Raw genomic sequence first — 21,329 nt, forward strand, 5'->3', positions numbered from 1 at the left:
CTAACACAACCAAATGTGGAAGCTAAAATGGTTTATCTCTTCCTGAAACACGTTTCCCTGTCACTATTATGTTTTTAACACGATTGTAAAAAGTTAGCTAATTAACACTGCAGGGCTTATCTTAACAGCATAACTTAGTCATTATAATAAAGTATTTCGTTAATATCATTGGTATATTAATTAAATCATGGGCAGATATATAATAATACAAATAATTATATTGTATTATTATATTTTTACTATATTTTAACCATCAAATGTTGCATTACTATATAACTATTAGGCCTATACCACCTCAGAGAAAGGTCAATGAGAGCATTAAATAGGGGAAGTTATTTGTTTCATTTTTGCTTCATTAATCATTCTACAAGGAAAACAGTCAACAACAACTTAACATTGTGTGATCAATCATCATCGATCTGGGAACTCGTTTGACCAGATAGGCCTGTCTTTTCATGCCACAATTCCAGAAGAGGTGTACGCTAAAGACAATTGTTTCGTTTGAGTCGTCGCGGTTTTATTTCTTTAGGCTACTCTTCGAACTTCCTGCTGAAGATTTGGCTGATTTAGTCACTGGCTACATCAAAATGCAGTGGTTTGATGATGACCGATCCAAACCTCTTCGTGGCTAAAGTGGCCATCCAGTCCCATCCCCCTCCCATGCGTCACCTCAAATGAACCACAACTGGTGTACTTACCTCTCCAAACCAACTTTTTGCATCCGTCAGCAACATTGCGACAACAGCAAAGTGACTGATTGCGATAGAACACATCGAGTATTCAACATTAACCCAATCACTTTACACCTAATCTCGTCACCCAATTTCGAAATAAAAATAGGCCTAGTTATAATATGGAGTTGTTTTGAATAGCCTATTATATCCTCTGTTATTTAAGGGATATTTATTCAACATAAATTACGCACACATTTGATTTATACATTTGAAATTCAACATCTCCCATATATGGACCATGTTCGGGTGTAATGTTGTCTGGTGGGTTTGCAGTTGCCCCTGATCATTTGCGTTGTATTTTATTCGGCTGTGTGGGGTCGATGGCCACTAAATACGCACTCAGGGCAGAGAGAGATGAAGGGGGTGGGGGCTCAGGGCTAGCGCAGTGATAAGCAGTGGTGTGGTGTGCGGTGGTCTCTCTGCATAAGCAACTGTGCGGTGGTCTCTCTGATTTGTGATTGGCCACTCGGCATATGTGGGGCCCTCCAACATCAAGAACGTGCAATTAATCATGTAGGCTAATTGGGAATCACGTAGACATGACCGAGAGGGTTGGGGTTGGTTGGTGGTAGGAAGAAGATGCTCCCTGGTCCTTTCTATATTGACCAAGAGTGAAAACTGACCAGGGGAGGGATAAAGACGTGATCCAACGCGGAGCGGGGCCCGAGACGTCCAGGCAAAAACACGGGGAAAAAGGGACTGATATAGGCAGAAGACAAGCGGGCCCGAACATGGCAGAAGGTAGGCCAATAATTTGGACTAAAACACTTTGATTGGTTATTTGGTTTGATGCTTTATAGCCAATGAGTCTCTGATGGCCATAGATGAAGAGGTTTAGGGGGCTGGGTTACCTTGCATTGTCTTTTAGATCTTGGGTAATTATTCTACAAATTCTTCCTTGTGACTCCCACCCCTCATTGTTTGGGGCGATAAGTTGCCAGACCCTTTTGTTTATTTCGCCCTCCCACTTTCCCACCGAAGTTACGCTTTTGCTATTCAGCGCATTTGGCACGAAAGTGGGAACCCGTGGGCATTACGCTACTCGAAAGGGGAAAGGGATAGCCAACATTAACTTGGGTGCTTCCTTTGAATCAAGGCGTGAATTGGCAAGATGGGTTCTGTTTCTAACCAGGAATTCCCAGGTTGAGTAAAAATCTGACGATATATTGTGTTTAGTGTAGTCTCTGTCTCTAAAGAGATACAGAATGAATACCAGCTTACGATTTTAAAATTGTGTACAGTATGGAACTATTTTCCTTTTTAAATTGCCTAGTCAATACCAAAACATGCGTTATTTTGTTCGCAATAGGCTAACCCGACTCAAGCTCTCGTGTTGTTGACAAAGTAGGCACTTTATACATGTACATGTCATTTTTGTACACGAATTTTCAAATGTAGTCTTGTAAATGCAAATTAATTGGTTTTATTTTCACAACGTAACTTTTTTCTGTCGCACAAACGCAGCTAACAAGAGGCCCATATCATTCAGTTCAACATTGGCCAGCCATTTAGTGATATACTAGGTTTCGTCATTCGTTTCGTGTCGGCCTGTGTTGTTTCCTCACATACCAGTACACTTAATATATACTCACTATGAGTGTGAAACATATAGGTCCTAATTGTGAAATATTAAAATATAAGATGGGAGAATAACAAATAATTCGAGCCATAGATTGAATTCTAGATAATTGTCATTATGGACCCATACAATATTGTTGTTTATGTATTGAAATTGTTTGTAGATAGGTCTATATTTAGGCCTATGGATATGATTGGTTATTGATCAAATCGTAACATATCGATCGGTTTTGCAACGATTTCTCCCCGTTTTCTACCTAAGGGTTATGAATGCGTGAGGAAAAACAAGGAAAGAACAAAGCTGAATGGCAATTTTACGCGCACACTCCTTTCTTAGTGTTCAGGTAAATAGTAAAACGAACATTGTTTAACATATTGTTCGAAATTACAGGAGTCTGCAAGACGGAAGAGGATGAAGCACCAAGTACCGAGGAGGACTCGGAATCTTTCCACGGTGTCGGCGTATGTAAATGGTTCAACGTGCGCATGGGCTTTGGGTTTTTGTCCATGACCAACCGAGAGGGGGTCCCGCTCGAGTCTCCGGTCGATGTGTTCGTCCATCAGGTAAGAGGGGCGCCTTGGTTTTAAAATGAACTGTCTTACCGTCTAATTCTCACAACAAATATGTGGTGAATGGTGGCCCACTATACATTGACACAGAATAACATTTTCAGGCAGTTTTTCATCTCAAACGAACACGCGTTGCTGGCTTACCATGTGACCTCGTGGTCATGTACAGTGGGGTCCAAAATCATGGACACCCTTGATAAAGATGAGCAATAATGACTGTATAAAATAAATAATTCAAATACTGAGCTATATTGTATGCAAAAAAGAAAAGGGAAATTATGTTATTTTATACTAGTACAATTGCTCAGAGAAATATATATTATTGGTTATTGATCAAATTGGTTAGGGTGATCGTAACATATCAATCAGTTTTGCAACGATTTCTCCCCGTTTTCTAGCTAAGGGTTATGAATGCTGAGGAAAAACAAGGAAAGAACGAAGCTCCGTGGCCCAGTGGTTTAAGGCACTGCATCTCAGTGCTAGGGCCATCACTACAGACACCCTGGTTCAAATCTGGGCTGTATCACAACCAGCCGTGATTGGGAGAACCATAGAGCTGCGCACAATTGTCATAGGGGTTTGGCAGATGTAGGCCTTCATTGTAAATACGAATTTGACTTGCCTAGTTTAACAAGTAATATTTTTGGGTGTCAATTAAATCATGTAGTCAAAATATTAATATTTGGTCCCATATCCCTAGCACTTAATAACTACATCAAGTTTGTGACTTTACAAACTTGTTGGATGCATTTGCAGTTCGTTTTGGTTGTGTTTCAGAGGGTCAAAGATCATACCCCCAAGACATTCTAACCTCCCCTGTTATTGGTAATGGTGAGAGGTTATCATGTCTTGGGGTTATGATCTTTGACCCTCTGTAACTTGCTCACTCATCATTATTCACAATTCATTCAAGAGTAATTTTGACCCCTACCTTTCTTTCTCTGAGCAATTGTATTAGTATGAAATAATATAATAAAAATAAAAAATGTAGGTACGTACAAAATAGCTCAGTATTTGAATTATTCATTATTGCTCATCTTTATCAAGGGTGTAAACAATTTCCAATAGTGTGCAACTGCAGCCCGCAATTCGGGCCGTTCCTGCATGTGGGCATTCCCCCCAAAGTGACACCTCTACCACTGAGATGCAGTGCCTTAGCCCGCTGCGCCACTCAGGATCCTATTGGCTGATAAAGGCACTGTATTATGAGCTGTCTTGTTTGCTAAATGAACAAATGAAGTAGGCAGTGGCATAGTGCATATAGGAATAGAAGCACAGTGACATATGCCTCATTGTGTTCATACTTGATTTTTGGCCACCAATCCTATGGTAGTGAATGTCATTCCAGTTCATCTGAATGTCATTCTAGTGCACTGCTTGCTATGAATTATATCTGATGGTGTTTACATGTATAGGTAAAAAAGACAAATAATGTCCGTTTGGAACACTGCCAAATAGAGATATTTGCTCGATCTGATTGGGTGGGCCTGGCTCCCCAGTACGCCTGGGCACTCCTGTGCCTCACGCGCCTGGGTTTAACGTTTAACCTGACAAATTCACATAGAAATGTGAGTTAAAGATCTGTCATTCTCATTAAAAGCAAGTCTAAGAAGCAGTAGATCAGTTCAATGTGTGCAATTTCTATGCTTCCCATTCTTAAGTTTTGTTTTTGCATCGTTTACTTTCAGCTTCAAACAGCTGAAAATACAATATTTTGGTTTATGGAAAAGGAATTTCACAGCGGTTTAGATGGTACAATAATTCTCTACACTATACAGTGCACTCGGTAAATATTCACACCCCTTGACTTTTTCCAATTTTTTTTATGTGACAGCCTTATTCTAAAATCTATTAAATAAACGATTTTCCTAATCAATCTACACACAATACCCAATAATGACAAAGCAAAAACAGGTTTTTAGAAATGTTTGCTAATTTATAAAAAAATATTTCCCATTTGTTTTGCAAATGTTTTTTTGATTTTGTTTGTGCAAATGTATTAAAAGATTTAAAAAAAAAAAATGAAATACTATATTTACATAAGTATTCAGGCCCTTTGCAATGAGACTCGAAATTGAGCTCAGGTGCATCCTGTTTCCATTGATCATCCTTGAGATGTTTCTACAACTTAATTGGAGTCCACCTTTGGAAAATTCAATTGATTGGGCATGATTTGGGAAGGCACAAACTTGTCTTTATAAGGTCCCACAGTTGACAGTGCTTGTCAGAGCAAAAACCAATTCATGAGGTTGAAGGAATTGTCCATTGATCTCCGAGACAGGATTGTGTTGAGACACAGATCTGGGGAAGGTTACAAAAAAAAGTCTGCAGCATTGAAGGTCCCCAAGAACACAGTGGCCTTCATCATTTTTAAATGGAAGAAGTTTGGAACCACCGACTCTTCCTAGAGCTGTCCCCCCGGCCAAACTGAGCAATCAAGGGAGATGGGCCTTGGTCAGTGAGATGACCAAGAACCTGAGGGTCACTCTGACAGAGCTCCAGAGTTCCTTTGTGCAGATGGGAGAACCTTCCAGAAGGACAACCATCTCTGCAGCATTCCACCAATCAGGCCTGTATGGTAGAGTGGCCAAACAGAAGCCACTCCTCAGTAAAAGGCACATGACAGCCCTCTTGGAGTTTGCTAAAAGGCACCTAAAGGACTCTCAGACCAGGAGAAACAAGATTCTGTGGTCTGATGAAAGATTGAACACTTTGGCCTGAATGCCAAGGGTCACGTCTGGAGGAAACCTGGCACGATCCCTGCGGTGAAGAATGGATGGCAGCATCATGCTTTGGGGATGTGTTTCAGCGGCAGGGACTGGGAGACAGGATCGAGGGAAAGATGAAAACCTGCTCCTGAGCTCTCAGGACTTCAGGCTGGGGCGAAGGTTCACCTTCCAACAGGACAACTACCCTAAGCACACAGCCAAGACAATGCAGTTTCTGAATGTCCTTGAGTGGCCCATCCAGAGCCTGGACTTGAACCCGATTGAAAATCTCTGCAGAGACCTGAAAATATCTGTGCAGCAACGCTCTCCATCCAACCTGACAGAGCTTGAGAGGATCTGCAGAGAAGAATGGGAGAAACTCCCCAAATACAGGTGTGCCAAGCTTGTAGCGTCGTACCCAAGAAGACTCGAGGCTGTAATCGCTGCCAAAGGTGCTTGAACAAAGTACTGAGTAAAGGGTCTGAATACTTATGTAAATGTGATATTTCAGTTTTTATTTTGAATAAATTAGCAAAAATGTCTAAATGGGGTATTGTGTGTAGATTGATGAGGGGGGAAAAGGATCTAGTCCATTTTAGAATAAGGCTGTAACGTAACAAAATGTGGAAAAGTCAAGTGGTCTGAATACTTTCCGAATGCACTGTACATGTTTGTTTTGTCACATAAACTGAAATTAGGCGAACTATTAGAATTTTAGCAATCAACAATTGGCGGCGCAATTTCTGCATAGTGCAGCTTTAAAAGTGAGTTAGTCACTTTTTTACCCAGGTAATGCATGCCTTATTCACTTACGTTGATGTTTTGCTGGTGATGGCTGAAGTTATCTGAAGTTTGTTGTGTTTTTACAGTTTCTTTTGGCCCATAGGCGAGTTTTAAGGTGAGGAGCCATCTAAAATACAGATTTTCCCTTTTAACTGTGTTTTTGTCTTGACACTTGAAAGTTCATTGCATGGTAATTTATTCCAAGTGAAGACAAGAGGCCTACCTATGAGGCAATGGGCTTGTTCGACATTGCAGGAAGTTGCCGACTGACTAATCAACAAATCACTTTGCTTCAATGATAACTACTCATTATTTGTTGATCAGTCAGATGCAATTTACCCACTACGCATCAAGAATTTGAAGCTCTCGAGCATGACCAGTGTCTTTTCATCCTCACGGTGTCCAGGTTCCATGAGTGAATTGGGAAACTACCCAGGTTAACCCATCCTGGCCAATAGTGAAGGGGGGGAGGGGGCATCCTTATCCCTCCTAGTTAAAGGCTTAGCATCTCATTGAGAGAAGTCCACTTTAGCTGCTCATTCACTTCAGATTCCTGAAATCTAAGTGATTAAAGCCTCAGTGCTGCTCTCCTCTCTGCCAAATCTATGTTAATGGTGAAGGAGGGAGGGAGATTTGAGGTATACCATAACCCCAAAGCCACCATGGGGCACTCTGTTCACAACGCTGACATCAGCAAACCGCTTGTTAAGATAGCCAGGAATAAATGCTCCTTAAAGGGGTCTACACAGTCTCCCCAAACGGAGCCAAAGGAGGTCTGTTTGCGGCGCTCTCTACATACTGTGGTTCTACAGTGCATTCGGAAAGTATTCAGACCCCTTGACATTTTCCACATTTTGTTACGTTACAGCCTTATTCTAAAATTGATTAAATTGCTTTTCCTCTCTGTACCATGCTCCGTTCATCTTTCCCACGATCCTGACTAGTCTCACAGGCCCTGCGGCTGAAAAACATCCCCAGATCTGTGCCTCGACACAATCCTCTCTCGGAGCTCTACGGACTATTCCTTTGACCTCATGGCTTGGTTTATGCTCTAACATGCAACGTCAACTGTGGGACCTTATTTAGTGGGGCGGCAGGTAGCCTAGTGGTTAGAGCCCTAGTAACCAAAAGGTTGCAAGATCGAATCCCCGAGCTGACAAGGGAGAAATCTGCTGTTCTGCCCCTGAACAAGGCAGTTAACCCACTGTTCCTAGGCCGTCATTGAAAATAAGAATTTGTTCTTAACTGACTTGCCTAGTTAAATAAAGGTAAAATAAGAAATAGACAGGTGTGTGCCTTTCCAAATAATGTCCAGTCAATTGAATTTACCACAGGTGGACTCCAATCAAGTTGTAGAAACATCTCAAGGATGATTAATGGAAACAGGATGCACCTGAGCTAAATTTCGGGTCTCATAGCAAACGGTCAGAATACTTATGTAAATAAGGTATTTCTGTTTTTTATTGTTAATACATAGACTGTGTAGAGTCCTAAGGCTCACGCACATTGCGCCGAAAGTGGATCCATCTTTTGTCTGCCGATCGTTTAGCACGCAGTGTTTTAGGAACCACCAGCTGTAGACCTCTGACTGACAACCTTTTTAATCCGATTCTACATGTAAAATCAGTGCACGCTCGCTACGCAAATTACGTTCAGAAGTGCGAAGTACTCCAGCAAACGGTATTGGTGTATCTGAGCCATTACATGTAATTATAACTCTTTCCTCCTTTTCAGAACCACTGCTTTTTAGACCATTTATTTCAGCTATTTGAACTTTTCATCTGTTGAAATGGCCAGGACTACAATCACGCCCCAAATGAATGATTTCTTCCTGAAAACCTTCCTTTAATATAAATCTATTTCTCAATAAGTAATTTGTATGACTAAATACTTATTTCATTCTTCCCTGAGTGCAGACATCTCTCTTCTAGTGCTGCCACTCTAGATTCCAAGCCTTTTAAAGCATATGTTTGAATAAGTAGAACAATATCTGTTAACGATGTAACTGGGACAATGTCCTCCTGAACCCTGTCCTTTGACATCTTAAATAGTGACTTCTCCACTGATTTCCTCCCCTAGCCATCAGGGTTCAGGTCAATTACATTTCATTTGAATTCAGGAAGCAAACTCAATGCTTGAAAAATTCGGAATTGGAATTACAGTTTACATCTTGAATTGAAATGGTAGCGACCCCAACCCTGCTAGCCATTGTTAGGAAGGCGAGATCATGTGTGTCCAATGTTCATCCATGATGGACGGATGGTAGTTATGGCTACGGTGTATTATGGCAATGGGGCTTTGGCCCTGAAATGAGTCGCTGAGTGTGCAGGTGAACAATAGGACCACGAATCCCAATGAAGCATGCTCCTCTCGGCCGTGACCGAGCCCCTCAGCCCCTCTTTGTCCTAGCAGCAATCCCTTCCCATTGTCCTCTTTCTCTCTCTCTCTCATCGTATGTCTTCATTCATCTACCCCACTCTGTTTTATTCAAGCTAGTATGGACATAGCCTACAGTAGAGCTTCATATCGCCCTCCAATGCACTTCACCAGGTTGGTAGGGTTTAAGGCCATACTAGGAGTCTCCTTCCTCTTTCCACATGGTATGTTCTCTGTGTTGGGGGTGCGTATGGATGAATCTACTCACTCCTGTGGAGCAGGGGAGGTCACACGTGTGAGGGGAAGTGGGTTAACAGTCACTGGGGCCAACTCACAATGGAGCAGCTTTTCAAGTGGGAACTTCTGTCACCCAAATGGAGTTATGGATGACCCATCTTGTGTCCAAGATCTGCTTGTAAACTTCACAGCAGATGCTCATCAGTGACCATTAAAGTATTAAGGAACGGTTCACTTTACTGTAATTTTCCTCCTACAGATGCTATTGCATTGCTAGTTTTCATTACACAATAGATGCAGTTCTTTGTTGACCATGTGGCTTGTATTTGAATTAGTGTCCTGGTTAAAATACGAACTATGGCACATGATTTTTTTATGCTTTTATTTTCAAGGTAGCCTAATTGTAACTGTTTAAACCTTCCCCTCAAAGCAGCTGCACAGTTACACACACGTTGTTGTTGATATTTGAAGCAATATGCAGAGAAAGCTGTCAAAGAAGGATAAATCAGATAGTGGCAGTTTCCCATTCACAGATTAGTCCTAGTCCTGGACTAAAAGGCATTTTCAATGTATTGAGCTTGCTTTTTAGTCCAGGACTAGGTTGGGTCTGGGAATCCACCCCCTAGTCTTTTAAATATATCCTTAAGATTGCCTCAAATAATATAAGATCGTCCAAGCCTGACAATGGCAGCCATTGACAGTTCTGGAGAGGAAATCCTCTGTGGTGAGCATGGCTGATGTCTTTCCTCTCCTAAATTGGGTCCAAGAATTTAGACAAATGGTACTTGGTGCCTAGGAAATACCTAAATGATGTGGCATAGCCATCAGTCTTGTCCTGACACTGACCTGAGCATGAGATAAATAATTGTGTTTTTGGCTCTACAATTGTGGAATTCTGTTCGCAGCTCAATATTGATCACCCTGTAAGGGTGAAATTCTCAAAGGTTAGTTGAAACTTCTGATAGGAAACACCAGGTTTCATTGCAAATCATATCAAAATCAATGATATCTGCTGCCTGGTTGCAGATATACCATACCACCAATCCAAAAGCTCTTTTGGAGGGTTCTTGTTTTACCCAGGCTGCCTCTGGCATTACCGCTTAATGCACAGCCCATTCCCCTTTTTCATATTACTCCCCTTTCCTCCCTCCATTTCTTCATCCCTCCCTCCCTCATTTTCCAATCCTCCAACTCTGTTTTTGTCTCATGGCTGAACTTCTCTCTGCTGAACAGTGCTACCTGGGTCAACTGAGGTGAAGGCAGCAGAATGGGATCCAAAGAAAGGGTCTGTTGGATACTGTCGCTTAAAGTACTGGGTCGTATTCATTTGGCACCAATGAAACAGGATGGGACTATTTTAGGTTTCCGCTTCATAACGTTTCTAACGTTTTCTGTTGTGTGCCCTTATGAACACCGATCTGGTTTGATATTAGCATAGTCTTTAGCGTTAATCTAAGGATCATGGTGTTGATTGTGTCCATACTCTTGAGCTGTCGAATGCTTTCAGACTTTGAGTTTATATTGATTCCATGCTAAATATCACATTTGAGTAAAACAATCAATCGATTATTAACTCAAAAGCATGCAGGTACCTATCATTTGGAGTGACGATGTGTTAATTCTCAATTTAGCTGCGTGTCTCTGCCAAACAACCATCCAAAGAATGTCCCCCCCCCACACCCCCACACCCTACCCCACCCCCAACCCTATCCCTCCCAGCAAGAATCCTGCAGTGGTGGTTAGTGTGTTAGTGGTTCTTTGTGATGTAGTTGGGAAGAGAGGTTGGGGGGTAGGGGACATTGTAGTGCGGAATGCCGGTCCTTTGGCAGAGGGGGATGGGTGAAGGTTATCACATCAGGTTTACCACTCAAACACAAGAGACTCACAGGCCACTGTGGCCAGTGTTGGGCAACAGACCAATGCAGACTAGGGAGGGAGGACAAATAGTCTGCCTGACAATAAGGGGCTTTGTAGTTGTTGTTTATTTATGAGGTGAGACAGAATGATCAACAGTCAGGAGACATAGGACAGATGCCAGATAGCGCCTATCTCTGTTAGAAAAGTTTGAAGATAGCATAGTGTTCACAGAGGGTCACTCCTCAGCGTCTCCCTTGACCGACTATTAGTTGATTTGTTAGCTGATGCTGCAAGGTTTTTGTGATTGCGTCGTCATTGATTTGGAGCATATCATGCAGCAAGACTTAAGATCTGTTCGTAAGGATGTGTAACGACTAAACAATCCTCCAAGATATGTTTGAAATGCCCCTTGGAAAGTCCCTCTCTATGTTCAAAATGTGATGTTTGATATGACCTATAAAAGGTTACTGGGCCATATTCACAAGAGTCTCAAATTAGGAGTGCTATTAAAGGATACGTTTTTCCTTTTAGATCATAATGACTAGGATTATATGGATAGCGGGAGCTGATCCTAGATCAGCACTCCTACTCTGAGATTAATTTGGAAAGTGCCACAGGAATGAAGGTGAAACTTCTAATAGTATTCTGATGTTTCTTTCTGCTGTCTTTCTCTCCCATCCAGAGTAAGCTGCACATGGAGGGCTTCCGCAGCTTGAAGGAGGGTGAGGCGGTCGAGTTCACCTTCAAGAAGTCAGCCAAAGGCCTGGAGTCCCAGAGAGTCACTGGGCCAGAGGGCACACACTGTGTGGGCAGCGAGAAGAGACCCAAAGGCAAGAGTGTCCAGAAACGGCACTCCAAAGGAGATAGGTGAGTGCCTGCCTTGTATGCACACTGTTTTTGTACATCGAATGGGGACAAGGTATACACTAAACTGTATACACTGAAACTAATTCCTGCAAATATTCAAAAAAGCTATATAACACGGGTGTTAGGTGAAAAAGTGGTGGTTTACAAAATGAAAATGCACAGAAAATGCCTTATCAGATAAGCAACAATGTACTTATTCATCTCACACACACACCACTATGTATAGCATAGTAGGGGTCTAACATACTTAAAAGATGGTGGGCCAAAGTATTTTCTTTATTGTGCTTGGATCTCACATCTGCAATAGTCCATCCATTTTGGATATGATGCAAAATGGTGTTTCCGTTTTATCCTGTTCTGTCCTCTTCTTCTTTTCCTTGACCTCCACCTCTGGCCGTGGTTAGGGTCACACAGGCAGGCTTGGCGTGTGACCTGGATCAATAGCTGTTTAATTCTGGACGTCCCTTGTGGATTTAAACCCAGTGGTTCTCTTTTGAAAAATCTTTTACAAACCTCTTCCACAAAATGTGTTTTTGTGGTTGTAACCTGAACTGGTAACATGAATGTTTCTGAATCACTTTAGATGTGGATTATAATTATCCTGTCATTACAGTTTAGAACTAGTAAAATATGAAATATTTAATTCTAGGTCTTTTTATTTATAAAAAAAAAGTGTTTGATGTTGAAATATTACTCATGTTAGTTATAATAACCAATCTACAAAAATAAGAGTTATTTGGGCTTGTCCCTTTAAAAGAACTCTTAATATTTCTTGGTAGAACCATTTTATCCATAAAGAACTCTTCTAGAAGCCTTTTTTCCATTGAGAAGGTTCCGAAGAACCTTTTGCATGAAAAAGGTTCCATACCCCACTACTTGCATAATGCATTCCTTTTAAAATCCACAAACCCCTTCGCTTTTTCTCACCGTAAAGTAAAGTAAAAGTGAGAGGGCCAACATTGTGGGTCCTTTGTCCGTTGTGGATATTGTGATGGGTTAGACAGGGGTATCAATGTGGCCTCCTGTCAGTTGTGATTATGCCCAGAGTGTAGTCAGGGTGAGAATGGAGATTGTTACGGCCTCAAAGAGTCCTGGGAGGCCTGTGGCGCACGATTCACTCCCCAAGACTATGCTGGTCCTTATAAGAGGAATCATATGGGGCCAACTCCAACATTTTCAATGGAGAATAAGATCAACTGTTTTATAGTATGTCTTGAAGATTAGTCAGTACATAGGTCTAAGGTTCTAAAGGATTTTTGTCAATGATTTTTGTCAATGGCATATTCAATATTCTTTATTATATGGCGGTGTTTGCATGGGATTAGAAACAGTGGGATTAGAAACAGGGTCCTGGCACTCGTTTCAACAGTGTTATCTGGACTCTATATGGCCATAGTCAGCCACAATTTATTTTCTGATTCCACCTTAAGGTGTCCACATTCTTCCGTGCTGAAACAGTTTGGGAAAGTTTGTGCATATATTATGATGACATTTTGTGATGTTTTTGTTCATTTTGGACTTCGGTAAGGGCTTTTTCGGTTGTTCGGCCATACGAAATGTTTTCTTGAGACAAGCTGAAGTCGGTAGCCGAAGTCTACGCCCCTTCGTTGGTGATTGGTCAACAATAAAGGTTCATCAGTAAAGCCTTTGTTGTCATTCAACGAGAGACGACTCGTTTTCATGCACATTTTTTTATTGAGAAATGCTGCACCAAACATCTTAATTAGATGTAAAATTGCGTGACTAAGATCTCCTCTGCAAAACGTCAAAATTAATGACAGATTTCTTGCATTATCTTAGATTAATTCGGACTATTTTGAGGAAGTGTACTGGCTACAGCGACTCAAAATGGACAAACAGTACTATTGCCACTTTTCTTTTCAAGTGAAGGTATTTCAAGGGAGTATGCAATCACACGCGTTCGGTACGCCAAGCCCACTTCGCCTAGTTGCCATCCGAAGCATGCTGACGCCTTTAGTAGGTAAATATGATGCAGGGAGAGGGAAAAAAACCTGTCCATTTAATTGATAACAGATGTAAGAGCCCGGGAGGGGGTTAGAGGTCACTGTAACCATGGCAACCATGTATGACTAAAATGTAGGGGGTTGGGGTTGCGGGGGTTAGAGAGGACTGCGGAGGTCAGAGTTGTGAGATCATTGCTGCAGCTGTTTAGACAAAGGACCACTTCCCTTTTCCTGCTTGCGCTCCCTGATCGATGTTGAGACAGTTGGGCCAGGCCAGAGCTTCTGTGCTGGTACACCTTGACACCAACCCAACGGCCAGTGGTACAAGCAACTGTGGTACAAGTACAAGCAACTGACCTACCTGAGCCTCCCCTGACCAAGCCTCATCTGCATCATTGGGGGAAGGAGGTCTTCAATAGCGCCTCAGTGGCACAGCAGCGGTGACAGCCCCACTCCCACTGCCCATCTGTCAGCCGCCCCTGGACGCGTGGCTATTCTATAGGTCCTGCTTAAACCGAAGCTATCAAAGGAAGGCTACTCTTATGGCTAACATTGACTTTAACCCTTCTGCATGGACTGTGATACTCAGTGTACGTTCTACGGAGAAGGAATATAATTGATGTAGCTAAAAAGACCTCATTGCAGCAAAGTACTGTGGATAAAGAATGAAAAGGGTGGTCAATTTGTAGATAGGAGGCCATTCAAAGTAACAAATAGCCTACTGAAACATACAGAGAAAACATGCTTTTATAAATAGCGTACAACCTGTATTCAATTTGCATTTGCACATGGGGTAGATCAAAGATCATATGCACTTTTTAACCCACTTTTAATCCTATTCTCATAAAAAGGATGGTCATAGGCAGTGCTAGAGGCGTCACTACAGACCCTGGTTTGATTCCAGGCTGTATCATAAACGGACATTGGGAGTCCCATAGAGTGGCTCACAATTGGCACAGCGTTGTCCGGGTTAGGGTTTGGCCGGGGTAGGCTGTCATTGTAAATAAGAATTTGTTCTAAACTGACTTGCCTAGTTAAATAAAGGTGAAATAAAATAAATAAATAGGCCACAGCATGGAACTGGCCAGATTTCTTGGTTTGCTGCTGCAGCACTAGCCTAACTGGCATATGCTGCCCTCTTGTGGATTGCAGGTGACAGCGCATCTCACGCAACACAAGATGAGGGGCCATATGTAGGGAAAGGTCAGTCAGTTGCAGTGGCGGTTCTAGACCATTTCAACTGGGGGGGCCAAGCTGGGGCCAGTTGTACTGTTAGAGGGGCCAGTTGTACAGTTACATTAGACGTTATTGTTGTCATATCGTTTTCTTCACTGCATATTAGGCATTAGCAGGCAAAAGACCATGTTCATAATCATCATCGTTGCCACTGTCTAATAACGGATGTAAAAAAAAGAACGATAGCAAAAATTTGTTATGTAAAAATGATTTCATACTCCACATTCAGGGGGCCACAAGGGGGTCCAAAGTTGTTGTCACAGGGGCACTAGCCCCCCCTTAGCCCCCCTTGCCCCCCCACCCCCAGAACCAGTTGTACAACTGAATGCATTCTACTGAAATGTGTCTAACGCATTTAACTCAACCCCTCTGAATCGGTTAGGTGCGGGGGGGCTGCCTTAATCAATATCCACGTCATCGGTACCCGGGGAGCAGTTGTTGTTGGGGGTTAACTGCCTTGCTCAGAGACAGATTTTTACCTTGTTGGCTCGGGGATTCGATCCACCAACTTTTCGGTTACTGGGCCAACGCTCCTATCAAATGTAGGATCTTAATTTGAGCCAGTTTGCTAAAGCAGGAAAATAATCCTGCAGCAATAAGAAATGTAAATTATTTTGTGGATTACAATTACTGAACATTTTTGTAGGTGTTGAGATACATTTTTCTATAGGGAAAATCAAGTCTGAAACTTCAAAAGCCTTTTTAAACCTCAAATACACTACAAGTTTTTGCATCACAGGAAAGTTCTCCTGCAACAGGGTGATCAAATTAAGATTCCTCACTGTCCGTACAATCCTATTCATTGTGATATAAAGGCTGCTGATCCTAAATCAGCACCCCTACTCTGCAACGCTTGATACGTATGGCCCAGTCCTACATTTATCAGCGTGGTTCAGGGGATCTGTTTGAGCAAGGCGAGGTGCAGAATCGCTAATCTTCGTCACATAACGAGTAGTTATTTGAGAGGGGATATGTAGATCAGTGATTCTGTGCAGTGTCTTCAATCTCAAACACACACTTTGTCTTGTTTTTTAGGTGCTACAACTGCGGAGGCCTGGACCACCATGCCAAGGAGTGCAAGTTGCCACCCCAGCCCAAGAAGTGCCATTTCTGCCAGAGCATTTCCCACATGGTCGCAAACTGCCCAATCAAAGCACAGCAGTCCTCGCCACATTCTCAGGGAAAGCCCTCCTCCTTGAAAGGGGACGAGGAGGAACACGGCCACTCGCCCCCGCCTCCCGCGAGCTCCGATTGAACAAGGAGACACAGGAAGGAAGCTTGGGGAAGCTTTACTGGATAGATGGCCGCTAAGTTTCCTTTCAACTGTATAAGACGCTTTTGGAACTACCTCAGGTTTTTGTAAACAAAACGATCATGAAGAAAGAATGTTACTGAAGTTAATCTTTTTTGGTGTAACACTCACAAATACAGCTGTATTATTATAACACTCAGGAAATATTTGTAAAAATGTATGGAACCGCTATTGAGGGGTTTAAACTTGTAATAAGTTATGGCACATCGCATATTATTTTGATGTCTTTATAGAATAGAAAGTTGTTTATTTTTCACAGAGCAGATCATGAGAAACCATGCCACTCACACTAGCATGCTACGATACTAAACTCACCAGGAAGCTTAAAATCACAGTGTCAAGTAGATAGCTAAACACTTTTGCTGCCTTACAACCTCTTGACTTTCCTGATTGTTACACCCCACTATATCCGACAAAGACAGAGTTGTGACACTACACCTCTGCAATGAATGTTAGTCTTATGGGTGGTAATGGGCGGGTACATACGAACCAACGGGACGGGGCAATGGGAAATAGCTATAGGCAATATATTGGCGGCTACCAATATTGTAGGTGACCATCCAGATGTCCTGGGGACAAATGAATGTCGAACCAAAAAGTATGGCATCTATGGCCAGCTTTCAGTTGTTGTTGTTGTGGTTGCGTCATTTCTGTTACATGTCTGATCTGCTGCTGCTACATTACAACCATACCACTAGAACCCTACAGATGTAGGATCTTAATTTGATCACTCTTTTGTTGCTGAGAATTTTCCTTCACAGCAGGAAATGCAACTTATAGTGTATTCAAGGCTTCTAAAGTTTGTAATTTCTACTTAAAAATGTCAGACTTGATTTGCCCCAAAGAAATATGTATCAACCCTTATAAAAAATGTCCATTAATTATAATCCACATAATAATTCACATTTCCTGTTGCTGCAGATTTATTTTCGTGCAGTAGCAAACTGCCTTAAATTAAGATCTTACATCTCTATAATCAACTTGATCATCCTCTGCTTAGACTACATACATCAGTATTTGGAATTTAATCACTGACTCCAGTAATCGCACCAATACCTGTGAAATGTATCAAACATAAGTAATTTATCATGTAGATATCAGATGCAAGATTTTAATGGATTACTGAGGTTGATTCATTAATCTACATAATCATACTTGTCCTGTTTATACTTGGCAGTCGAAGCAGCAGCAGCATCAGGCGTTGTCTACTGTCTTGGGAAAAAAGGTGCCGCTTAGAACCATAAGGGTTCTTCGAGTTAAAAAGGCCTCATGTAGAACCCTTTCCCACCACAAAGAACCCCTTTGAGAATTTTTTTTTTTCAAGAGTAAAAGCGGGAGCAACACATTTTTATTCAGTGTCGTCAATTACTAGGTACATATTTAAGACATTGCCTCCAAATCGCTTGTGAGGACTATACAGGAACACCACAGTCGTATTCACCAGGCACCAAACGGAAGAAAACGGACTGAAACAGGGAGGGACTACCAGAATTGTCCAATAAGAAATGCTTGTTTTCGTTTGTTGCGAATCGTTTCTGCTACGGCGTGCACTAATGAATATCGACCCAGCCCTGCATGGAGGTGCATGTAGAACTAGCTAAGCCAATCAGCCTTTACTCCCGTTTTACAGGAGAAGCTGAAAGACAGACCTCTAACATCCAATTAATATATACTTAGAATTATTATGAAGCCTTTTTAAAATAGTCCTTGTTATTTATTTGTATCTAAATTGCGCTGCAGCTTCTCCTCATATTCAGGTTAAGGTCACTCCGTGATAGCCTGGTCCCAGCTCTGTTTGTGCTCTCTTGCCAACTCCCATGGTCATTGTTACGCCAAACAAAAACAGGTCTAGGACCAGGTTAACTGTGGTGGGTTTTCCATGACATACTAGACATACTAGACATCAGATATCTTAGCCACTCGTGTCTGCCTTTATCTTGTTCAATGCTGTTTGAGTTTAAAGGGACGTAACACCTAAAATCTAAGTTTGTCAGATACCTCAAAGGGGTCTCCTGTTGAGATAAGTCCATGTCCCAGGCAAGTTTTGTATCCAGCTATGCCATAATCCAAAATGGAATTGCAGTGCTTATCTTTTCCATTAATTTGGAGTTGAGGCATATAGATGGATCTACACCACCAATGGCATAGGATGTGGATTTATCTTGACATAAGACTACTTTTGTGGTCAAAAAATATCTGACAAAGTTTATAATGACCCTTTTAATAATTATTTTGTTCTCTTTACTTTGCCTTGTATGATTTACTGCTACACACAATTAGCGTTCCAGTGTTGTGAATCTTCTCCTTTTATCTATGAGAAAACCAATGCAAATGTCACTCTTGCACTAATCATGTAGGAGATGCATTATTGTATTCTATTCTATTCAGTTTAATCTTATGAATATGCGTTCCATATTTTTATATTTTTTATTTACAATGTAGGTGGTGAACGAAACGTATATATAACCTCCACTCAGGCTCGTCTCTCAGGAATCACAAATCTGAAAACTCAGGGAATACTTCCGATTTTTTTCGAAGGCTTGGAGGGGCGATGGAGGAGAGTTGGGGAGGGATGGGATTGGGGTGCAATGTTTGTCTATATTAGTTGTATGTGTGCAGTGAAAGACAAGGGAGTGTTCTGGTGCCAAATCAAAGTGCATGACAAGAAAACGGTAGAGGACCTCTGGGTCCAGTTTTGAATGTCTCGGCATAACAGTAAAACTCTCTTTTTCTCTAATCCGCACAAAATGCTTTAAAATGGCAGTTAATCATGAAGAATAAAACAAATTCATAGCGTGTCCTTAAAACTAGTCTTAAAATGTTTTGACATGTGAGACTATATGAGTTATTACACACTATATTATATACTTATACTTTGTTAACATATCTAATACCACATCTGCTGATGTTCTCTATTATTTTGCCCTACATAATAATATGTAATGACAGGCCTATAATATTCCTCTATTATTGTATTTTTCCCTCTATAATCGTTGTTGATGGGGGAGTTTATGAGAATATTGTTACCATATTAAGGGATTGGGGCTAGTAGTATTATACACATTGGGGTTGTCTCGTCTCAATAGGTGGCTAAAACATGGTATTTCAGACTATCAAAGATTTCCCAGATTGTTGTTATTGGGTGATGGGATAGATTATTTTCCAAGTCGTACAAGTTTAAGGAAGTGATACATGTTTTAACTCAGGATTTTGTCATGTGAAGAAATGTGTTGAAAGCACATGTCCATTTATTCAGTCATGTGGGGCACTATAGCGCACATAGACCACCTGTGTATAATAAGATTAAAGTTTTTTAAATGAACATTTGTACTTGCCGGGTTTAGAAAATGTTGCAGTATGAATGTCCATGAATGCTGATTGCCACTAATGACCTAAACCCTTCTCATTAAAAAAGAGACACACACTCAACGTGCATTTTGCTCATCTCTGGTTAGTAAGCCCTCTGATGGTTGAATTACATCGGAGTTGTTTCACAATGTATCACCCTCTAATATCTATCACATTCTCCACTGTGGACTGATGAAAAGTAATATTACTCATTTCTGCAGATGTCATTGCTTAGATCATAACACTGTTTTACTGTTCTGGACTAGTAGAAATAAGCAATGCAAGTGCCAAACTGAATGAATATAATGTAAACAAAGCTATGTTGTACCTCAATAACTATATTAGCTAAATTGGTATCTTGTATGGCACAGCTAAAGTTGTTTTTGAACCATGTGTGTTTGAGCAAAACTGTTTTACCTCAACCTATTTTGACTCCCCATTGATGTGTTGTTGTCACATTGTGATTTGATTGTTGATTGTTAGATGGGTTAGATTTATCTTAAAAGGCAAAGGACTGAGTATATTATTATGTCCTCAGGGTTACATGGATACCACAGAAAAACATATAGGCTACTGCGTACACAAATGACTCGTGTCATGTTTATGATTTTTGTGCTATTACATAATTTGTGATCATAGGCCATTTGATGCAGTTGTGTGGTATCTATGGGGGATGTTGCCTGTCATTTCCAAAGAATGTGCATTTATTATACTGAGGAATGTGTCAATGTTTACTGCCATAAACCTTTGGCTCTTGAACCATATGCTCAGGTATCTCAGGCACCTCAGGAAACTGGGATGATTGGTTGAATTTGTTATTCACTTCCTCATTTCGTTAAATGGTGTAAAGCATGCATTCCAAAAAAACTGTGACTAACAGTTTACTGATTTGTGAAGATACAATTTCCTACTAGTTAATAATAAACATCTGCCAATATTCAATGCGTTTCCTGGTGTAGTTTTTTCTCCCAATGCAACAATATGCACAATGCTGCTCATATGCATTTACATGTTGTTTACACTTTAGAATAAAAGTTTTGTCTGGCCAATGATTATTTGCATTAAATGGTCGAAAACTGTTCGGAGCCGTGCGACGAGCCCAATTATTTCTGGTCCATTTAGCGCTCTCGGTAGATGTTGAATACTACTTTCTCTCTTTATGACCGCAGATGGCATATTTCCTTTCACAAAAGCTGGTCAATAACGCTTTCCATAGGGTTTCTAGTCCTATTTTTACTTCGATGGCGGCCAGATGATAGAGGCTGACGGTTTCCACCACTTCCAAACTCGACAAACAAACGAAGTTCCGCACCCAATCATTTTCAACTGGAGCACGCAGAGCAATGCGCAGGGGATTGGCGGAGCGATAGAAAAAAGTCAGCTCTGCTATACTTTATGCAAATTGCACGCCACAGCTGCCGTTAACCAATCAGGTGAGGACTAGATGTTTGCTTGAAAATCTTCCTTTCATGAAACATAGTTCCGCCTGTCATTATTTCCGGCCAAGCGAAACCAGAAAAGATGGAAGAAAGCCGGACATTTTTTTTGTATAACTAGGCCAGTCAGTTAAGAACAAATTCTTATTTGCAATGACGGCCTACAGTGGGTTAACTGCCTTGTTCAGGGGCAGAACGACATATTTTTACCTTGTCAGCTCAGGGATTTGATCCAGCAAACTTTTGGTTACTGGCACAACACTCTAACCACTAGGCTACCTGCCAGCCCACATTTTTATTTACAATGACGGCCTACACCGGAC

The 21,329-nt window shown here is 41.4% G+C and overlaps 1 protein-coding gene across 2 annotated transcripts; it reads left to right on the forward strand.

Annotated features, from left to right (window-relative positions):
- Positions 1-1,174: 1,174 nt before the first annotated feature.
- LOC106583270 (protein lin-28 homolog A-like) lies at positions 1,175-20,512 on the forward strand. Of its 2 annotated transcripts, none has more exons than XM_014167241.2 (4): positions 1,175-1,475; positions 2,704-2,876; positions 11,526-11,710; positions 15,946-20,512. In XM_014167241.2, exons 1-4 carry the CDS (start codon positions 1,466-1,468, stop codon positions 16,163-16,165), a joined length of 588 nt encoding a protein of 195 aa, XP_014022716.1. In that variant the 5' UTR covers positions 1,175-1,465; the 3' UTR covers positions 16,166-20,512. The 2 variants fall into 2 exon arrangements, with proteins under 2 accessions (XP_014022716.1, XP_014022707.1); XM_014167232.2 differs by lacking the exon at positions 1,175-1,475 and adding an exon at positions 1,649-1,876.
- Positions 20,513-21,329: the final 817 nt, after the last annotated feature.

This window comes from Salmo salar, chromosome ssa02, assembly GCF_905237065.1.
Source record: "Salmo salar chromosome ssa02, Ssal_v3.1, whole genome shotgun sequence".
Taxonomy (NCBI): Eukaryota; Metazoa; Chordata; class Actinopteri; order Salmoniformes; family Salmonidae; genus Salmo; species Salmo salar.

Excerpts from the sequence above, each read along its gene's own strand:
- LOC106583270 (XM_014167232.2), top strand. The coding sequence starts at position 1,846 with ATGGGTTCTGTTTCTAACCAGGAATTCCCAG. Across the intron at positions 1,877-2,703 it reads TTCTAACCAGGAATTCCCAG|GAGTCTGCAAGACGGAAGAG; the intron begins GTTGAGTAAAAA and ends TCGAAATTACAG. Across the intron at positions 2,877-11,525 it reads TCGATGTGTTCGTCCATCAG|AGTAAGCTGCACATGGAGGG; the intron begins GTAAGAGGGGCG and ends TCTCCCATCCAG.